At 38.5% G+C, this 20,791-nt stretch overlaps 2 protein-coding genes across 5 annotated transcripts; one reads left to right on the top strand and one right to left on the bottom strand.

Annotated features, from left to right (window-relative positions):
* The first annotated feature begins 136 nt into the window (after positions 1-136).
* Positions 137-9,981, top strand: LOC113060526 (ubiquinone biosynthesis monooxygenase COQ6, mitochondrial-like). 4 transcript variants are annotated; one of them, XM_026229506.1, is made up of 13 exons: positions 137-180; positions 486-673; positions 1,091-1,225; positions 2,174-2,232; positions 3,934-4,060; positions 5,337-5,467; positions 5,577-5,684; positions 5,808-5,870; positions 6,009-6,116; positions 7,529-7,731; positions 8,023-8,138; positions 8,880-9,046; positions 9,512-9,758. In XM_026229506.1, exons 2-13 carry the CDS (start codon positions 487-489, stop codon positions 9,569-9,571), a joined length of 1,464 nt encoding a protein of 487 aa, XP_026085291.1. In that variant the 5' UTR covers positions 137-180; position 486; the 3' UTR covers positions 9,572-9,758. The 4 variants fall into 4 exon arrangements, with proteins under 4 accessions (XP_026085291.1, XP_026085290.1, XP_026085292.1 ...); XM_026229505.1 differs by lacking the exon at positions 137-180 and adding an exon at positions 187-339; XM_026229507.1 differs by lacking the exons at positions 137-180; positions 9,512-9,758 and adding an exon at positions 9,773-9,981 and having other exon boundaries at positions 187-673.
* A 1,104-nt stretch (positions 9,982-11,085) lies between these two features.
* LOC113060525 (ectonucleoside triphosphate diphosphohydrolase 5-like) lies at positions 11,086-19,648 on the bottom strand. The gene is made up of 13 exons (XM_026229503.1): positions 18,724-19,648; positions 17,876-17,955; positions 17,249-17,392; positions 16,707-16,782; positions 16,174-16,209; positions 15,907-15,995; positions 15,732-15,811; positions 15,575-15,636; positions 15,389-15,490; positions 14,372-14,515; positions 14,220-14,276; positions 12,883-12,998; positions 11,086-12,666 (listed from the first exon to the last, which is right to left on the bottom strand). The coding sequence occupies exons 1-13, from the start codon at positions 19,004-19,006 to the stop codon at positions 12,583-12,585; spliced, it is 1,353 nt and encodes a 450-aa protein (XP_026085288.1). The 5' UTR covers positions 19,007-19,648; the 3' UTR covers positions 11,086-12,582.
* Between the last annotated feature and the right edge of the window lie 1,143 nt (positions 19,649-20,791).

Below are 20,791 nucleotides of genomic sequence, written 5' to 3'. Positions count from 1 at the left end.
TAGATACAAAACAGCATCTGTTTCTCAGCAAACACTGTATGCAGCAGTAAAACAGATAGATACCTGTGGCCTATGTTCATAAACTAAACGCCCCTGATTGTGTCCTCCACGGCGGAAGGTGGCGCTAAAGCTTACATGCTTCCATCTCAAACACTTCTGAACAAGAGCGGGGAAGTGAAAGTAATTTAAAAGACAGCATTTACACTCGTCATTAAATGGTGCTGTATGTCTTCTTGTAAAGTGAAGACAGATGAAATGTTTTGGAAATGTCCATGATTAATTTTCTTAATTTTACTGGCTTTTAAAGTCCGGAAGGAGTGTAACTAACAGAACTCTTACGTATGTTCTCGTACAACAACATGGCTGGATGACAGATAGAACACCGTTATTGTCAATAACAGGACAGATATAACGAAGAGTTTTATATATTCACTTGAAGGCTTGTTAGCTGTAACGAGTTATTTCACGTCTGTTTTTCCCGCTAGAATGTTCACTTTCGCGAAAGCTAAGCTAGCGGTGCTCGGGACAGGACGGCGGTGTGTCGCACGGAGGGCGTTCAGAGGATTCGCGTCCTCCGAGCGCGATGAGGAATCCAGCACTTCAGACAACCAGCTCTTTGATATTATAATATCTGGCGGGGGGATGGTGGGCACCGCTATGGCATGTTCGTTGGGTGAGTGAGTGAGTGTAAATGACATGCACCCAGTATAAAGCTGACCGGTCCCAGTCTGCTTTTGCCCATCATCATCTCCACTCAGCACACGCTGCAAAAGTACACTTCCCAGTTGTAAAAAAAAAAAAAAAAAAAAAAAAAGAGAGGAAAAAAGAGGTTGCTATTTTGCTTGATGAAAGTGTTTTAGCTGGAGGTGAAGGGTGCAAATGCGGTTGTACAATGTGACGTTTTCATGTAGGACGCTAAAGTAAGCAGTGTGCAATCAACGCTCCGATTTTATGCGAACTTTAGTAAGCTCTTGTACAGATATATTGGTAAAGGATGCAAAATGAGAGGAGAAACAACATCACAGTGATTTAGAGAGGATGTTAGAAAGAAAATCAATCACCCTGCATTTAATCTGTGTACTTCATTCAGGTCTGGATCCAAATTTGGCAGGGAAGAAGATTCTTCTGCTTGAAGCTGGTCACAAAAAAGAGATGGACAGGGTCCCGGAGACCTACAGTACACGGGTCAGCTCCATCAGCCCAGGCTCAGCTACACTTCTAAGTGGTACGGACTTGTGTAGCTTTCTGTGTGGTTCATATAACACTGCAGAGGAACACCCACAAGCCATTTTATCTACCTGGAGTAGTTTATCCCAAAATAATCATAATTCTTAATTTATTCATCCATTTCTTCCAAAAAATTGACAGAGAGCACTATTAAAAACATCATAGAATTAGTCCGTTAATGTTAGTTGATAAATATATACAATCATTGTTAGATCCGGTCCATTAACAGACAACCTTCCATTTTTAATATAACTAAAATAAATGGGCTATGTTTAAGATTAAGTATTAAAATAACTAAATCTTAAATAAAAAATAAGGCTAAATAGAAAAAAAAAAGTACAAATGTTCTTAAACTAATAACTGAATACAAATAAAATCCAATTAAAAATATAAATCATTATTATAATAATAAATAATAGTATCTAATAATTCACTGGGGAACAGAATATATTGTTTTATTGAAATTGTTCTATTTCGTCATTAATGACTTACATTTTTCATACACCATAAAATGAAGAAGTACAGAAAGTGTACACACAGTAGTAGATGTGTTGCCACAGAAAGTGAGCTGCCCTATGTTGCCAGGCTACACAGTGTGTTATGTGAAATGAAACACATGCTTTTGATTGTGTCCACAGAATGCATGTTTGCATTATGGGCAGTGTTGGGCATCATTTAGAACCAGTGCTTTGGGTAATGTGGAGGCACAATCCAATCACAAGGTCTGTGGTGAGGATAAGTACATCTGTTCCATTCAGAGCTCTTAAACTGCACTCCTGTCATTAAAACTATTTACAGTATAATGTTTGTAAATGAAAGATTCCCCAGGAAGTAGGTCAGTAGGTAGCGCTGTGTACTTTTTTCCATTACTACATTTAGTTTGCTTTTTCTTCTGGTTGGATATCATAAAGGATCAACTTTTTAATCGTCTCCTATTGTGTTACAGGTCTTGGTGCTTGGGATCATATTGCAAATATGAGATGCAAGCCGTATAATAAAATGCAGGTCAGTAAAACTGGCATGCTGTAATACAATGCTTACTTGGGCGGTGCTGTTATGTAATGATAGTATCACATTCTACTGAATGATAATCATATTTACGCACCACAGTATTACCGTGCTTCACAGAATGTCCAGCAAAACATTGTAGTAGTCCCATGGCTCTTTTTTACAAGTGAAAATGTAAATGAAGTAATCAAATATCACACCAAAAGAAACCTGCGTCATTTAAAAGCAACTAGCCGCTAAAGTAAAACACATTATGTGTAACCAACACAGTTATTCACTATGACCTTACCTGCTTATTTTCCTGAGCGTATGAAGCCACTCTATTAAAAACAGCTGTATTGTGTTATGCTCATCGTCGTTGCCTCATCACACCGTAAGCAACCACCCATAAATTAATGCTACAGAACCACGGCCTCTGAATACAAAACATACATTAGAGATGCAGAACCTCATGGTTAAGCTTGGTTTTGCTTGCGGCCACAGTTTATCGATCAGAGTCTTATTTAGCGGGATGACATAAATCCAGCTCTGTCTACTAATTACGAAGATTCATGTGAGATGCAGGGAGAGGAGTTAAAAGGAGGAGTTAGTCATTCAGGGAGAGGAGTTAAAATCTGTGTAGATCACAAGTAAAAGGGCCCTTCGTTTACTATGCTGTGGTGGGGTTTCTCCTGTAATGTGTGTGTTTCTCACTGCCAGAATGAAATCCTGTGGTTTCTGGGCAAACTCTGTCATCAGAGTGCACTTTATATAGTGATATACCTCACCCATTATACCTTTCCTTTTTGTTTGTGAGTGCATTTATGTCCAAACAAGGAAGAAACTGCAAAAGGAACTGAGCTGGGTTCCCTCTTGCCCTCCAATTAAATTCAAGTGGTTGGAGGAAAGCAACTAAAGTGGGCTTGGGAAGTGCCATGTACATGAAAAAAAAGTTCGGAGGTTCCCTAAAGTGCTATCAGCTAGATTTTGTTCCTCCATAATGGTCTGAACCTTTTTTCATGCCAAAAAGGGTAATTTTGGCAAGGGACGTTTTAATTTGGCAGTGACTGCACGTACATAGCACTTCCAAAACTTATCAACGGCTGTGTTTTTCCTACACGTAAAATCCTTATAATAGCAGGTTGGTCACGCTTTAAATCTTTCATGTAACCATGTATCAAAAATGGAAAAAACCACTACTATTAGTGGTTTTAGCATGGCTGTAGAACAGAAAGGATAGAACAGTCCTTCTGAATCCATGTTATTCATGGATTTAATTGTTTGCCAGTCACCTTAGTTACAAGTCATTTTAGATTTGTAAAATATAGCTGCATCAATCCCCAAGAGCTTTTTGCATTTAAAACCATGTTTTATTAACTAAGTTCCAAGGCAACTCGGATGAAACAAACTTAGCTCGACAGTAATGTTCGCATATTTGTTATTTATTATTAGCTTAACTATAAATACAAGCATAAATCGCCACAAAGAATGGCATTTTACATTTCTGCCTCGCCCCAGTGCATTTACAAAGTCAACCGTGCAACCTCAAAGGCTGTTGGTGGCTGATGTTTGGTTAGAGTATCTGGCAAAACTCAAACGGCTTTGATGTGTTCAAGTTCAATGGAGCACGTGTTCTTTTGGAAATCCATAAATAGCGCCTGAGTGGTCGCATAAGGATAGAGTTGTAAACCACAGCAATAATTTGGTTCTTCGCTTTAGGTTTGGGATGCTTGTTCAGATGCTCTGATTACATTTGATAAGGACAATCTGCAGGAAGAGATGGCGTACATCGTTGAGAACGACGTCATTGTGGCCGCCCTCACCAAACAGCTGCAGACTCTCACTGGTAATGGATACATTTTGATGTTGGTTTATAGATCGATTTATGTGTTTGTTTTTATAATCATTGCTTCGCACACTAAACTTTGATCATTACATGATGATATATCCTTAATTGTTGCTTTCGCTGAGCTTTTTCCATGTTGCTAAATGTTTTTCCCAGCAGGGTCCAGCAGTCTCCGAGTGGGTTCCCTGTTAACTAGTTTTAGGGATGGCTTGGCAAATGATGTCACCACAAGTCGTTCCTTCCCGTCTTGGCAAAATGTTTATTTGTACTTATACTCCTTTTGAACATCTTTCTTTTCCCCCTAAAGATTCCACTTCTTTGGATGCATCCGTGTTTTTCCTGCTATTTCGATCATCTAGCACATTACTTTTGGTGGGAGTCAAAAGACCCACGAGAATTGCTTCTCTGTTTAGACACGTGCAGTGGTCTATTGACCCATTTGAAAAACCACATTCCTTTCCAGTCCTAGCATCTCGCTCGCTTGGGGTGCCTGAGCACGGACAGCATTTTACTGTAACATTTTGTTGTTGTAATTAACTAAACCGTTCCAAGGCTCTGCATTTGGCTTTTCCATGCCATGCTCTGTAAAACAGCATATTTTTAAAAACAGGCCTTTTTTAAAATGCATCTTGCATTTAACAGATGTGCGGTAGCACGTGCGTTTTCACGTGTTTGTGTCGAGGTGCTTTTTAACAGTCTGCTATTTCTGCTGAAGTACTAGACAAAAAGTATATGCATCTGCCAGTGCTTTTCTTTTTGTTTTTGTTATTCTACTTTCAAATCAGCAAGAAGCCAATATTTCTCATCCGTGCGCAATAACTAGTGTTCAGTTTTGTGGACAGAATGGTTCGAAAAGTAGGTATAATTCCAGATCTTTTTATGTGCCTAGACCGCCAGTGGTTCTAAGAAAAGTGGATTTTCTGCTTCCTTTACTTTCGTTCTGTGTTGTGTCCAGGATATTGGAAGTTGGTCTTTTGTATTGCATGGTTTGCTTGTAGATAAACACCATTAGTCAGCCATGGCTGACTTGCCAAAGCAGTTAAGACAATTGTTAATGTTAGCAGGCCTCAACCAGAGAAAGGAAAACAGCTTTGTGTTTTATGAGGTGGTTCGATGATTCTTAATTTTTGACTTTGTCACAGCCAAACCCAGTTTGTTTGGATTTTTTCCCATTTCTCAAGTGGAACTGAACAAGATTTGGACTAATGCTGTTTTTGTTGCATTTTAATGTTTAATGATTTTTGGATTATCATTCATTCATTCATGTCTAAACCAGACCATGTTAAAGTGCAGTACCGAACAAAAGTGGTGAAGTACATCTGGCCCCGTCCTTACCATGTCTCTGAGTCCATCCCTTGGGTTCAGGTGACTCTAGCTAATGGAAAGACTCTCCACACCAAGCTGTTGGTATGTAGAATGTATCCAGTGTTTCCTTTGGTATCACAAACAGATGAGTGCACAGCCTACATAAGCAAATCCTCCATTTCTTAAGGTAGGTATGATTTGTCTCTTTCAGATTGGTGCTGATGGGCCAAACTCAATGGTGCGGAGAGAGGCTGGCATCCCTACAGTCAAATGGAATTACGATCAGTCAGCGGTCGTCGCTGTTCTGCATTTGTCTGAGGTACGCTAATCCTCCAGTTTCAAGTTCAAATCATACTGAATTCTGTAATTTGCTGAGATATGTTTAATTACATAGGAAATATGGTTGCATTGAATGTATTAACCTTGCAATATCGTTTTTCAGCCCACAGAAAATAACGTAGCCTGGCAGAGGTTTCTACCAACCGGACCCATTGCAATGCTTCCTGTGAGCTGACTTTAAGAGATTATTTTACTTGTAAATAATCTCAGTTGTACTTGATTTGTTTCATTGGCTCATCGTGATATCACTTAGTGGTCAAATGGAAAACGTGTTTGTGACGTGGTGTATGTGTCTGCTGTGCAGTTGTCAGACACAGAGAGCTCGCTGGTCTGGTCCACCAGTCATCAGCATGCTGAAGAACTTCTACAGCTGGATGAAGAGAGCTTTGTGGATGCCATTAACTCTGCATTTGTGAGTAAACCCTAACACTTTTGCCACACTTATAGTCCACCTCCCTAAACTGTGCTGTTACAGTGTTTTGGCAATATTTTGGTATGTAGAATAACATAACAAAGAAGTTGTTTTTGATTTAAATATCATATCTATGCTCTGCATTCTCCATTTTGGCTGAATACCCTCAAATTGACCCTCACACCCTTTTTTCTTCTTGTTTGTGTTTCCGTCAGAGAAACTCCTTTTTTCCCAAGCTGGCTATTTTTACTGGCCTTACTGGTCATAGGCATTTTGCATCTGAGTCACGCTTGCCATCAAAACTGGTTTGCTAATTAAGCCCAAGGTTTGCCAGTGTTGGTCATTACTCCACGAAATGTTTTTTTCTACAGACCAAACTCAAATTTGTGGCCTGCTCAGAATTTTACTTTAATAAGGCACGCTTCTTGCATCTCTGCTGAAATACCGGTCTTTTTAAGACTTTAGTGTTTTGAGTGCACAAAAGGACGAAGGTATAGCTTACCTCCAGATTTCAAGATAAAGATAGCATTAATAAAAATCATATTATGTTGTTTTAAACCCATATGACTTTTATTTCTTCAAAATTGTGGTGTTCCACTGAAGGATGTTTATGCAGCTTTTTCCCATGCAATAAAAAGCAGCAGTGACCAGGGACTGTCATGATCCAAAAAGGAACAAGAAAGCACTATAAAATTGTCATTTGAAGGAGTCCATGCTGTGCTCTACTCCAACAAGTCCTCTAAAGCAGTGGTTCTCAGGCTTTTTGACTACACAATTTTCAGAGACCCCCCAGTGTAAGGTATTAACTCTGGTAATTTTGCTTTCTTGTTTGTTTTCCAACATTTTTATTAATAGAAACTACTAGTGTTGATGAATTATATATATCATTTTTTTTAAATCAATTTGGTCAAGTTGAAAGCCACACTGCTCTGAAGTAATATGATAGCTTTATTGGAACAGGCTGTTCTATAAGAATTTCAGTTCATTATGTGGAAATCTTCTCCTCTGTGTACATTTTGGTTCCAGATTGATTTCTGGATACATTCAATATTTTTCATTTTTACATTCATCATTTTTAAGGCTGAAAGTGAACAGTGGAAAACCCTTTTTTTTCTGCCCTTTACTGCAGCCTGTCATTTGATGTGAGAACTTCAGTTGGACAGAAAATGATAAAAATCAAAAAATGAACTGAGAATCATTCATTTCATCCTTTTACCTATTACATGAGATAAAGAAAGTCATATGGATTTGGAATGACATTAGCAGTAGTCAGTGATTGTTTTTTAATTGGCTTTCCACTTCTCTATCATCAAGTTTAAGCTTAACTACTCTATAACCAATAGAGATTTTGGCACACCTCATTCTTCTGGTGCCATTTTCACTGTTGTTCACTTCTGTTTCACTCTCTTCAGTGGAGTAATGAGAACCATTCTGAGCTGGTGGAGACTGCCGGCTCTCTGTTCCGGACGGCTCTTTCTGTCCTGATGCCTGACAGTGGCTCTGCACGTCAGCTTCCACCTAGTGTTGCAGGTATTGGCCCAAAGAGCCGGGTCATGTTCCCGCTGGGCATGGGCCATGCCACAGAATACATCCGCCACAGAGTGGCCATCATTGGGTATGCTTGCAATTGCATGAAATGATTTTTGGGTTTGAGTATTTTTTTCATAATTTCATAATTGTTCAGAATTTTAAGAGTGGTTTTCATAAGAATAGAAGCACATGTATATACAAAGGAGAAATACTAGATTTATAGCACAGCTGTATTGTTTATGTGGGTGTCTGAGACTTTAAACCTATGTGATGAGGAATTTCTAAGGTATTAGAGTCCACAGGTTTGCCGGTCAAGCTAAATATGGCTCCTGTCTCAAGGTTTCCTCTCTATATTTTCTAATCTTTCTTATTTCAGAGATGCTGCACACAGAGTCCATCCTTTAGCAGGTCAAGGTGCCAATCTAGGCTTTGGCGATGTGGCCTATCTCACAAAAGTTCTCAGCCAAGCAGCATTTAACGGAAAAGACCTTGGTGAGTGTTTCAGCATCAGCAGCAGTCAAGCCGAATGTACTGTATGTGTTCACTGGATTTGTACTTGTGTGACAGTTTTCACATATATACATCAAATATTTTCATTTAATAAGCATTACATGAAGTCATGTTATGAGCTATATAGTGAAGAACTGCCTCACGTTGAAGAAACGTGACAAGAAATGTTTGGTTGGAAATTTCTGATCAGATCATAGAGTATTTCATACCTGAAGAAGCATACTTTTGGTAGCCCAGTGGAGCTTTCTGTGGTTTTTCTTAGCTCTTTTCCATTTCCTTATATTGAGAGGTTATACAGTGTTCTTACTTGTTGTAACTCCTGCCAAGAACTGCTCATAAATTACTTTGCGTCCACAAATGGAAACCTTGTTTTTGGAATTATTGACATCAGTTTCTTAGAAATTCATTCATTTTGGAGCAAAGTCACCTGAAATTTTTGTCGTGGAGTTTTAGTATATGCAGTAAAGTGTATGAAATTAAGCTGAAAGTACTACCTTCGTATTGCTGATTGAATGCTTTTTAAAAGCATTAAAAAAATTCTGATGCAAGACACAGGATGTGTAAAAGTTAATGGCATATGATTATTGTGTAAATCTGCAGAGATTTCTGCAGGTGTAAATTATGTGCAGACAACAAGCACCAAATGGATAACAGAAAGGACAACTTTTGAAGAAGAAGTATTTCACATGCTTTCTGTTTAACCGTTGATCCTTTGAACTCTAGGAGCCATGCAGCACTTGTTGGAGTTTGAGACTGAACGTCAGCGACACAATCTTCCTATGATGGCAGCCATTGACCTCATGAAGAGACTGTACTCCACTAATGCTGCACCTATGGTTCTATTGAGAACCTTCGGCCTGCAGGCTACCAACGCACTGCCTCCACTTAAAGTATGATTACATCTCTTATTCTTCCCACAGTTCCTTCAAAATGTCAGTTTTATTTTTATTTCTTGCTCTGAAATGATTGGACAATCTTCCCTTCCGCCATCATATTCCATCACTTTGGATCTTGTTCTTTTCTTCAGCTCTGTAGCAATCCGCTCTTGTTCTCATTCATTTCTGTTATCTGTGCCTCTGTTGTGCTTCCAGCTTCAGTCTTCTTTCACCTCTCCAACTTTTGCTCCCCCTTTCGCTCTTCCTCTGACTTCTTCCCCTCTCTCACCCCATCCCCCCAATCTTGTCCTCTGATTACATGCCTTTCTACTCTTATCCATGCCTGTAATTTACATGGTCAGGAGCTACTACTATGGTTATGTTTAGCCCTAAATTTACTGTTACCGAAAGTGTGTGGGTGGAGTTGCAGGGCTGTGCATGGTGGTGTTGGCTTGTGTTTTCACACTCCTTTTATTACAGGCCACTCTTATGAAATGGCTTCATTCCTTTACTAAGCGTTTCCAACCAGAGGGCCCGTAACTTGTTTTAAGCCTTGAGGGATATCTCCCACATTTGGTGTTTCTAATATAGACATTACAGCCTGTGTAAGTGCCTCAAATGTAATCTAAGGAGGACTTCTTGCCCTTCATGATCAAAAGTGGGAAGATGTGCATTTGTGAATTATGAATATTGCTTACATTTAAGTCACTTACTGAAGTTATATTTTTCTTCTACCCACAGGAGCAGATCATGGCCTACGCCAGCAAGTAAAACTGTAGCTGCCAACTGGATGTTTGCTGGATCTCTAATGTTAGATTGTGTTCATGGAATTTATAAGTGTAAATTAATAAATTATATTTTATTCCTCTGTGGGTTAACATTTTTATGCCATCTTTTCCAATAACCCATGTGAAAATGTTATATAAAATAAATACAAGATGTAACTACTACTGCTCTGCTGCCTTTGTGAATGGAACGAAAATGTGATCTACCGTTTCTCAAACTTGAAGTTGCTCCAGTTTTGAAGAACAAAGAGCGAATAAAGAAAAATGTAATTTAAAATAATGTAATTTAAAAGATAATCATATACATATATACTGTATGTGTATAGGAAACATACACAATTCTTAAGTGTGTTAGGGCTATTCAAACATACAAGTCATAAAAATTTCTGTGTGTATTGAGCATGGTTCTTATGTTTCGTGATGAACATCAAATTTCGTTAATCTATATGGTCGTAACTTTTCTCAATTATCAAAATTACAGAGATATGATTTATTATATGACCTATTTGTGGAGCAGATGTCAAACTAAAATAGGCTTTAGGCACGAAATTTGGTTTATGCTGGATTATTGTATTATCCGTTGGTATGCATTTAGTTTTAAAATAAAGATGTCTCCTAAAGTTTGATTTCACAGAGATTCCGTAGCCAGTATTTGTAAGGCAAAGGTGTACAATTGAACTGAATTGGAAATAAAGTAAGTGATGCGAAATGTATCTCGTAATGAGAAATGTCTCTCGTAATGAATTTACCTTTTGAATAGGACTCCAGTGACCTAAATCATAATCTTCTAATGAAGACGAATAAAAATCCACATCTCAGTTCGCCGTTTGACCAAATTATTTTACCTTTTATCTCGCGAGAATTGACACGCGGTTATATTTGGCGCGCATTTAAATCGCCCAGCGTGAGCGTAGAGCATGGATGTGACTTAACCGTGAAAACATCAATTTCTTTGCGAGAAGGTAAGCAAGCATTTATTATCTGTTTGTTATGTAATGTTTATATTATAATATTTGTTATGTATTTCGTGTCAGGCCTAGTTTTTAAAACACACGAAAATCAAGATTTAGTTATTCTAATACAAATGTGTCAACACTTTAAGAAAAAAAATATCTGTAACTTTCAAGATCACGTTACCTTAAGTTAGAATATACTTGATGGATCGAGTTAAGTTTATAGGTTAAATGTATTTTAACATCCCATTAGTTAAGTAATTCAACAGATTGTTATATGATTCATTCATGTACAATTATCAGGTCATACACAACATTGAATTAGAAAGCATATTTATAGCATTTGTTGTCGAATAACTAAAAATGGCGAAGCAGTACATGATAATTTCATGTCATACATTGTATTGTGACAACTGGTAAAATACATTACTGATGTGTATATACAAACATAGTAAAATACATAAACAGGTATACTGCAGCAGCTTTAAAGAAGCAGATGGATTAAGAGATGCAACAACAGTACGCTGCATATTTAGCAAGTATTCTTGTAATAAATATTTGTACAATAATTCACAAAACACAATTAACATGATACTGCCAAAAAATGGTACTAAGTCGGTCAGCAGTATGCACCTGTCACAAAATCGAACGAAATTCTGCCCAATTACACCTGAGCATTTATGCATACACAAAGCAGGAACATTTCAACACTGTTCTACACAATGACCCTCTAAATTGTCTTCGAGCCATCCACAATAACCAACCCAAGTTTAAAGTATTCTAAACTCTGTTGTCATAAAAATAACTCCCATCTGAATTGAATACAGTAACACATAATGTCTAATAACATTTAATAACTTCTGAGTTATATTTTATCAAAGTATTGATAGGATTTAGCCATGTAAGTTTATATGCCTTTTTATAATTTGATAATGGCTGCATGGCAAGTATATTTAATTGCATGCCATTCAGTGTTAAAAACCATGGCTGGTTAGACCTTGGCTAAAAAAGAAAAAGGCCACTATAGATTTTCACCAAAATGTGATATGCTTCTGAAAAATGTTCCAACTCAGCTCTTCAGCTCTGCTATGCTAACTTTCTTAATAGACAAACAGAAAAGAATATGTTACACTCATGTACCCAAGTAAAGTGACCGTACATGTATGATTTGTCCTTGTCCCTACCAGCCAAATCAACCCCAGGTTAAGCTGCTGATCCCAAACAACTTTCCAAAACAGATGGCTGTAACTGAACCAGCTACGTTAAAATGTTAAGTGCTCGATGGGGCAGTAAATGGAAACTGAATTATAATTTACCATAACCTAAAACAGCACTACACTACTGTGCAAGCACTACCACTAACATTACTGCAGGAGAGGCTACAGAAGCTTCAATAATAAACACAATGTTTTTACATGTGTCCCACTGCACAATATCCTGCACAACTACATGAAGCTTTAAATGGGTGAGTTAAACACTGAAACTTTGAAAACTGCCAGCTTAGACAGACAGACAGACAGACAGTGTCTCAGGTGAGACTACAACTGAAAAAAATGTAAACATACAGTAGAAATTGCAGGCTGGCCTGGCCATCTTTACAAAAATATAGTGATTTCTTTGTGAACAGTTCTGTAAGTGTTTAGTTGGTGAGGGGGTAGGGAGTTGTGATATAGGGCTGCAGTGCAGGGCCGGTCTGAACTCACTTAAGAGTTATGGAGGAGGACAGAGAGGGGCTGCTTGATCAGGTGAGTTTTGCCCCGGCTTGACCCCTGTGCGCCCCCTCATGCTGGTGTCCATTGCAAGACTGCTGGCTTTAATGAATGTTGAGATTGTGGAAATGATCGAAGATGGCGCCCAGTGCCCAGCTTGTCTCCATATTATTCACCTTTTTAGTAAGCTGTTCAAAGAAGATCATTTATTCATTATGCTGCTTACTTTGTACTACTTCCTCTGCAAAGGAATGTTATCAGGATTTTGGCTATTTAATTCAGTATGCTCAAATATGTACAAACACTGAGCTAGTAGAGAGGTTTGATCCCAATTTTAGTGACTTTACCTATAAATGTCCAGTTTCACATTTTTAAATTATGATGTTTTAATATTTCCCACTCACCTGCAGAACAGTGCTGTCCTTGAACCCGAATCCCTCTTTCAATAGGCATGTGATATAGGTCATGTCCATGCACAAAAAGGGGCTGATTGGACGGTATTTAGTCATCTTGTTGCACACTTGTTTAAGTAAAAGAAAAGAACAATAATTAGCTGTGCTTGCGAAGGGAAGCTGTTGCTCATACTTAAAGTTAGGGATTAGAACAAACCCTTTAGCCTTAGTATTAAACCTTGACGCATTTCTCATCCCACATGGTCTGTGCTACAGACATGAGTTATACCTTCTACCTAGTGTAGCAACCACCTAGAACACCCTAGCACTAAGAGCTACTTTGAAAAGTTTTGCAATGCTCACGGCGATGAGTTTTGCATGGGCAACACCAGTCACTTTTTCTTCAGAAAATGTAAACATTTTGTAACTCTTGAGTACAGAATTGGGAAATAAAAAATCCAAGAGAAAATTAAAAGACTAAAAGATTTCTATGTTGCACAAGATATGATAAGCATAGTGTACATTTAGTCCCAGACTGTTGATTGTCATGCTGCAGTGTGTCAGAGTCTGGGGGGAAATTAGGTAAGACATTGAGGCACCGGTACTGTGTTTGCTACAACTGTCTGGCACGTCTTTGTGAAACAGGTCTTCCCAATGTTTTGTTTTTCCTCTGGCTGACAATGCGATTTGGGAAAATTTGAGATGAGGAGGAAAGTGGGAATTAATAATTTCGTACACAAGTGCTGATTGTGCTCCAAATCACAAGGGATGCCGAGTGTTCCCACAAAGGGTAGAACATTAAGTCCTGCCTGCCTCCAGTTAGGTATTTGGCATTAGGTGTGAGGGGGGTATCCACAGGGCTGCTGCCATTGGGATAACCAATGTGCCAAATGTGGTTCATCGAGACCATGCGACAGTGTCATCATACAAATAATAGCCTTACATAAGATTCCAACTCATTCCCCCTAGTGATAAATCATCTCTGCTGACATTTACTGTTGGACACAATCTACCAAGTGAGCCACATGATTCAGTTTCAGACCCTAAACTGACATAAGCATCACATTCTGTTCAAGAATTCATAACAAAATCCTTTAGTAAGGGCATGGAAAAGCTGAGATAGCAGCTCGGAGAGGTACAAAAAAGGTGAACACACGCAAGCAGAAGTATATGTGTGGGAGAGGTGTAACCTATGTTTATGTGGTGGCTGAGCTATCATTTTGTGAAGCCAGTGTGATTGTCGAGAACCTCAAATGCAAATAAGCAGTGAGGGTTAATGTTTGTGCTATGTGCGGCAGGACTTTGACGTGAGTGTTTTTTGGAGATTGGGAGAATTTCCAAAGTCTTACCTTCTTTGGCTCTCTTTTTAAAATCCCTGACTTCCACAGTACCACCACGGGATCCATCTAAAAGATTGAGACAATATAGTTTATTTTTTAAAGATTATTCATTTGGAGAGATTACATAGCACTGACCCCCCTTATCCCCAATTTAGTCTTACCAATGAGACCAGACTCCACAGCTCTATCATAGTAATAGGAGAAGGCATAGAAGATGCTGCTTCCCTTGACTTCAAAGGGCTGGTGCACAATCCCTTTCACCACCTGCATTATCTCTTGGTAGCATAACTTATACCCTGCAAAACCTGGAAATAAAGGGCCAGATGTAATGTTATTAATATATATATTAAGTTTATTTTTTCAGTAATTTCATCAGTATAAAGTCTGGTGGTCCACTTTGAAGAAATCCCTGTTTAGACAGGAATAGACAGTCTGACGAACATGTGAAGCAACCAATCAACATTTGTTTGTATTTTATGCTTTGCTGGGATATATTTGCTCAGCAGTGTCAGTCCCATGTATACTCCGTACCATGCAAACTCAAGTCGGACACCCAGAATTGGTGTATAAACAGACATTAAGACTTCTGGGGGCAGTCCATGGCTGTAAGGTGAATACTAATCTAACCTTAACAATATGTTTGATATCTGTGGTATCTTGAATGGAAAGTGTGCATTTCAAGGAGAGTGCCTCCTTACAGCATAATTAGGTGAGTTTAAGGGTTTGCCACAAACTCTTCAGAGAGTGGTTTCCTCACTAGGAAGCACCTAATAGGCAGCTTTCATATGACCTGGAGCTAACTGTCTGGTCAGGTCAACCAGCTGGAAACCATATGGACTGCTTATAAAGGCCCATCATAGCTAGTGATTCTGCCACACAACATTGCTGAAGGGAGAAAAGGCTAGGCTAAATACCAAGTATGTGATCTTTTTCTTTTTCTTTTTACATGTCTGTGGTTACAGAGTTGTTGAATCATTTGATGAGTGAACTGAGTAAACTGACTTATTTTTTTTTCTGTTTAAATACAATGTTTGTTATGTTAGTATTTCTATGGAGCCAAAAATATACGAAACAGACCTGGAGAAGTTAACTAAAGCAAAATGAAATATGTTTTATCAGTTTTAGTCCAACTATTAATGGAAGCTTAAAGACAATTCTGACCAATTCTGGTCACTCACCATCTGGGATTCCACTGACTTTGTAGGTGAGTCCACCAAAACTCCAGTCTTCTCTGAATTTTTTGGGTAAACAAGAACTTCTGAAAACTTTCCAATCAAGACCTGAAGATCGAACATTGTGATAAATTAATAATCATCCATATAAAATAAAGTTAGAAGATATTAAAACATTTTATTAGTAATTACCATCTGCACCAAGAGCGCCAAGAGTTGCCAGTCGTGCAGCAAATAGTCCATTTCCAAGATAACTGCAAATGTAAAAAATTATACAAATATTTTTTTCTTCTGATGACATATTGTTAGTCTTTGTCTAGAAAGGATATGTATTGTCAAGTTATCTGACCTGTGAGTATACAGCTCAAAAGTGCTGTTAAACATATTGATTTTGGCAATGTAGTCTGGAGGAGCAGTCAACACAGTTTTCTGTGGAAGAGAAGAGAACAATGTCAATGTAAAAAAAAAAATCTGAAACATTCTAGCCAGTATATGTTAACTGTGGATTTGTCCAATCATTATACCTTAAACTTAGGAAGGAAAGTAATCTGAGTTGAACCCCCACCCAAATCCAGGATCCCAACAATTTTTCTTGTTTTAGTATACAAATGACCTGCAGTGCAAAAGTATAATAAACATGTTTATTATCAGTTGTTCAAATCCATGAAAAGCATGTAAATGTATATTATGTAAATTAAGTTAAATTAAGAAATATAACTAGAGTTAGCGTAGAGTCATGGCCCACTCTTAGGTTAAACAAAATACTTTAATTACATAATTCATGACTGTACCTGTAAGGAAGTTTACTGTAACCCATGCCAAGACCCCTGTAAGAGAAAGAATGCAGTTGAGATGCAGAATTTGAGTTCCAACTCTAAATAACATGGTAAACACCAATCACTATTGGGACATTATTTGACATTTGAACATATTCAGTATTGTTTTGCTATATTCAATAGTACTGCATTCAAATGTAGACCAATGTCTCCACAGAAAATATACATCTTATACTGGGGCCATCAAGGACCAGCTCAGGTATTTAATCTGTCTGAGATGTGAAATTAGCCACACCTCATAAAACCACAGAACAAACACATGAATGTCTGAGTTTGCATGAAACCGAATGTCAATTTAAATTTAAAAATACCGAGGATTATTTTATATTGAGCATAGGAGGCTTCCAGACAAGGTTTAATCCAGACAGTTATATTAAACACTCAGGTCACTATCACAATAACGGATGTTTCAAAGTCTGTGCATTACATTATGAGTTATACATTTGTGCTTCAGTTTAGATATTTTAAACAAAGAAAGGTTATAGTACCCTCATTGGTTCCATTCATGATGGTGACACTGTTTTTTGGCACAAAGAAAGGAGAGTCATCAAAAACGTCTTTGACCTATGGAGAAAATCAGAAATTACATATATTAATCCTTGTGTGTAATTTCAGCTCTACAGTGTTAAGAAATCTAGAGTTTATGACTCATGTGTTCCTCTGAAATGTACACTATAAAAAAGAAAGAAACCATTTGGTTGTTACAACATAACATTTCAAGCCGGCTCTTTTTTATCTGGAGTCGATAGGAAGTTCACTGAATCAATCTTAGGCAAATTTGTCTGAATCTGGGCAAGCTAGAAACCACAAGTGTGGCTGCTGTGGTGGCGTTGAATACGATAATTCAAAAGGCATTTGGGTCCCTTCAACTCCAGACAGCCTCAGAACAGCTGCATTTGCACAGTATTGGTTTCTCTTCTCTCTTACTTTTCCTGTCTTTCTTTCTCTCTCTTGTACACAACATGGTTTGTATCCCTTTGGGATGGTTTCTCTCTCTGCTAAACTGTCTGTGAAGAAAAGAATGCCTTACCTCATTCAAAAGGGCTTTGGCTTTTTCTTGAGGCAGCAGGCGCAAGCCGGCAGTGGCTTTCAGAACCACAGGTGTCTGTATCCATTGCTCTTTGGGAATTGTCTTTTTTGCGACCTTCAACAGTTGCCGAATGGTTTCTCCACCCTAGAAAAATATTTTTTTATTTTATTTTTACATATTATTGCAAATATTCCACAACTCCTCAAAGTGAGCTAAATAACATGATCTATAATCGGGTGAATTGGAAACTTTTTTGTCTACCAGCATCAAGGTGTTTCATTATTGAAGAGAATTATTAACTGTTTCAATATACTTGGCTTGTGGTTACAGAGTTTGGGATTGGAAGATAACCCACCAGTAGAATACTGGAATATCTAGAATATCTGCAAATGTCACAAACTAAAGAATAATTGCACAGCCAAGAATTCAAATTCCATATTGCTGAATACAGAATTTCTGGTTCTGGTTTTTGTTTTTGATATCGTCTTCAAATGAAATGTAAAAAAAAAAAAAAAAATGCTTTCTCCATCTGCACTGCACAAACGAGACTGGAAAAAATTAAAGCCATTAGAATTTTATAGAAATAACATGTTCCCTGATGTTGTTATAAGAAAGTTAGTGGCTTACCACTTCGGGCATATCCGCATACGCTGACAGTCCAGGCTTCACGGCATGGTACATCTCATTGTCAAGCACTGGAAGCTCAACTGTGGGACACAGAGACAGACAGAAATGTCAGAGGGAACAACTGAATACCTATGCTATTAGAAGGTGCACATTAGCGATGGACTGTGGGCAACTCGACTCCATCTCCTAAGGTTACTGTGCATGAGCAGAAACATTTGGTCATTGTATGTTTACCACAGATGGCGACCACCATGATTTTTCCAGACAGGCAAATTAAGAGTTTCTCAAGGCTCAGAGTTTACCTCATCAGGAGTGATGCCATGTCTCCATTTGATGGGTATTTTGTGGAACCGATTATTGCATTATCAGCTTAAACCCATAGTCTTTCACATATTGCTCAGGGTTGCAATTCATTAAATGAAACTGCAGCTGCTTATTACCCAACTTTCTCCATCCCTCTTTCCTCTTCCCATCCCTGTGTTTCTGTTTGCCTTCACACCATGAGGCGAATGAACCACGGCAAACACAGACACAGTAAGCAGACTTGCTATGACCCACTGGCTCCTGAGAGGGATTCAGTGAAAAAGCGATCAAGAAAGAGAGAGAGAGAGATGGAGAGGGCAGCCGTTCACAGAGTCTGCAAGGCGGGACTCTTCAAGATCATTCTGAGTTCATGGTGTAAGCTACACTGAAGCATGGATGTGAGTCAGGATCATCAGAGCAACACATCGGGAAAGGAAATATTCAAATTCATGCTACAAGAGGAGCAAGTAAGTTATCTGGGGAACTGCAGAGCTAATTTAGTGCGAAAAAAAAGGAATATGGAGAAAGGAGATGGAAAGACTTACCTGGGTCTTTTTGAATGAACTTGTAAATGTGGATACGGGTGCCAGTGCTGCCAGCATCAAACATGATCCCATAAAAGGTGCGACTGAAGTTGACTGGACGAGGGGCCTCTGCTTCCATCACCACAGGTATCTCTGGAGGAAGCTGATTGTCCATGTTGGCATTGTGATTGAATGCACGATAGCGGTTGTGCATATTGTGGCTGGAATATGTTGCCTCTACCAGGAAGTACCCGGCAAAAAGCCACATGGACACCACTGTCAAGAGCAACATCTGCTGAGACATGGTTTCTTTCTCCCACGCCGACACTGCAAACAGCTGAAGGCTTAAAACGTTTCTAGAAAAAAAGTGACTCAAGAGTTTTTATGGAGGAGGATGTGTTTGCTGTTTTTGCCCGGTCTTGTTGAAAGTCTTGAAGGTGTACAGATGCAGCAAAGGTCTTCAGAAAAGATGAAGAAGAGAAGAAAGAGAAGATGGAGAGAGCCAGAAGGAAATGTTGAACACAGAGACACAGTCAGGACTGGTCGGTCATCTGTTTACAGTATATAAAGACATAAGTGCTTGGCAGGGGGCCATGCCAAACAACAGCATCCACCAATCCTGAGCCTCGTCATCGCAAGCCTTCTGAAATCCATCCTCCACCATCCCCTCCCCTAACTTATAAAAATGGACATGGAATACCTGCTAAAGAGTGTTGTTTCTTCCTCATCAATTATATGTAAGGCTTTCAAATTGGCAATACCCTCTCATACCCTCCCTCATCATCTGAAGTGGCTTAGAAGCAGCTAAAAGTTCTTCAGAAGAACAAAAAAAAAGGATATATTAAGACTTCAAAACCAGCTGGACTGCTAGGAATAAATGCATTGGTTTAAAAATACATTTTTATGGGTGTACTTAATTAAAACTTACAGCTTTACTTTCTACTTAACAGCCAGTTTTGTTACTTCACCACTTTTTCTTTCTGCTAACAAGCAATTAAACCTACTCTTACAAGCTTTCAATTGCTGCAAACCAGCTTCCTTTCCAGTAATAGTTGTTATATCATGAACTGGGTCCTAAAGAATCTTAAATAGCCTTTTAACTGGGATCTTGAGATACCGTCTTACATGTAGTTCATTTAAGTCATTTGCCTCATAACTTCTAAAATAGGGCTTTTTTCTCCTTTGTTAACTTTAAAAGAGGTGTAAAGAGATGTAGACATTATCTAATTTATTGTAGGAGTTTGTGGCAAGGCTATAAAATGGCAACTTCAGAGCTCAAAAACAGGGTGGACAAATGATTTCTTGTGTTGTTTTCACATCAGTTGCCAGGTATTCTGGCACAGCAGATGGTAAACTTCAATGTCTGTGTACCTTCAGTGCCCACAGAGTAGTGGAAGATCCTGTACCCAGGACATTTAGGGTCAAACTTTAGAATCAAAACACACGCAAACACTTCACAGTTTTCAAGTTAAATTACTTACTTAACTAATATATATATATATATATATAGGTAAATATACCATCTTACAAAAATTTTAAGCTAGGCAGAAATATATTGTAGGATTATACAGAGAAAAAAATGTATGAGCATTTTGTTAGGTGGAAATCTTGCTAAATACTGAATTTCAACAAGCTTTTTTGACTTTATTCGGTGGTTTCTTTTTATGGTTTGAAAAAAAAAAAAAGATGTTTAGATCCTGCAAGAAGCATGAGAAGACTCCATTTAAAACCTCATATGAGCTGAATAGCAGGTTTACAGAGGGGTTTTCTTAACTCTGTGAACCTTGGTCTCACATCAAGGAGAGCTGCATGGATGAACTGTTTCGTGCTATCCTCAAAAATTCAGGCCTGACGCTAGGGTTGCATTCTGATGACATGTTTTTTTTCTCTTTCACTTGCAACTAATGAAAGTGGTTCACCGCACAGTGAGTTAAGAATGGCTCTCACTGCCACTGCCGGTGAAACCCGGCTGAGGGATGGGGAAGAGCAGAAATAAGGGGCGCTGGAGCCCGGTTTGCGATTTTGGTGCTGAGAGGGTTTAATGAGAAGGACAGAGAGGACAGAGAGAAGGAGGGAGGGGAACTGGGTG

Source organism: Carassius auratus, chromosome 42 (assembly GCF_003368295.1).
Source record: "Carassius auratus strain Wakin chromosome 42, ASM336829v1, whole genome shotgun sequence".
NCBI classification, from domain to species: domain Eukaryota; kingdom Metazoa; phylum Chordata; class Actinopteri; order Cypriniformes; family Cyprinidae; genus Carassius; species Carassius auratus.
This window is presented reverse-complemented; position numbering and strand designations above follow the sequence as displayed.

Coding starts and splice junctions, on each gene's coding strand:
- LOC113060526 (XM_026229506.1), top strand. CDS start 487: ATGTTCACTTTCGCGAAAGCTAAGCTAGCGGTGCTCGGGACAGGACGG. Junction 674..1,090: donor CGCTATGGCATGTTCGTTGG/GTGAGTGAGTGA, acceptor TACTTCATTCAG/GTCTGGATCCAAATTTGGCA. Junction 1,226..2,173: donor CTCAGCTACACTTCTAAGTG/GTACGGACTTGT, acceptor ATTGTGTTACAG/GTCTTGGTGCTTGGGATCAT.
- LOC113060525 (XM_026229503.1), bottom strand. CDS start 19,006: ATGTCTCAGCAGATGTTGCTCTTGACAGTGGTGTCCATGTGGCTTTTT. Junction 17,956..18,723: donor GTTCATTCAAAAAGACCCAG/GTAAGTCTTTCC, acceptor TGTGTCCCACAG/TTGAGCTTCCAGTGCTTGAC. Junction 15,491..15,574: donor TGGCGCTCTTGGTGCAGATG/GTAATTACTAAT, acceptor TTCGATCTTCAG/GTCTTGATTGGAAAGTTTTC.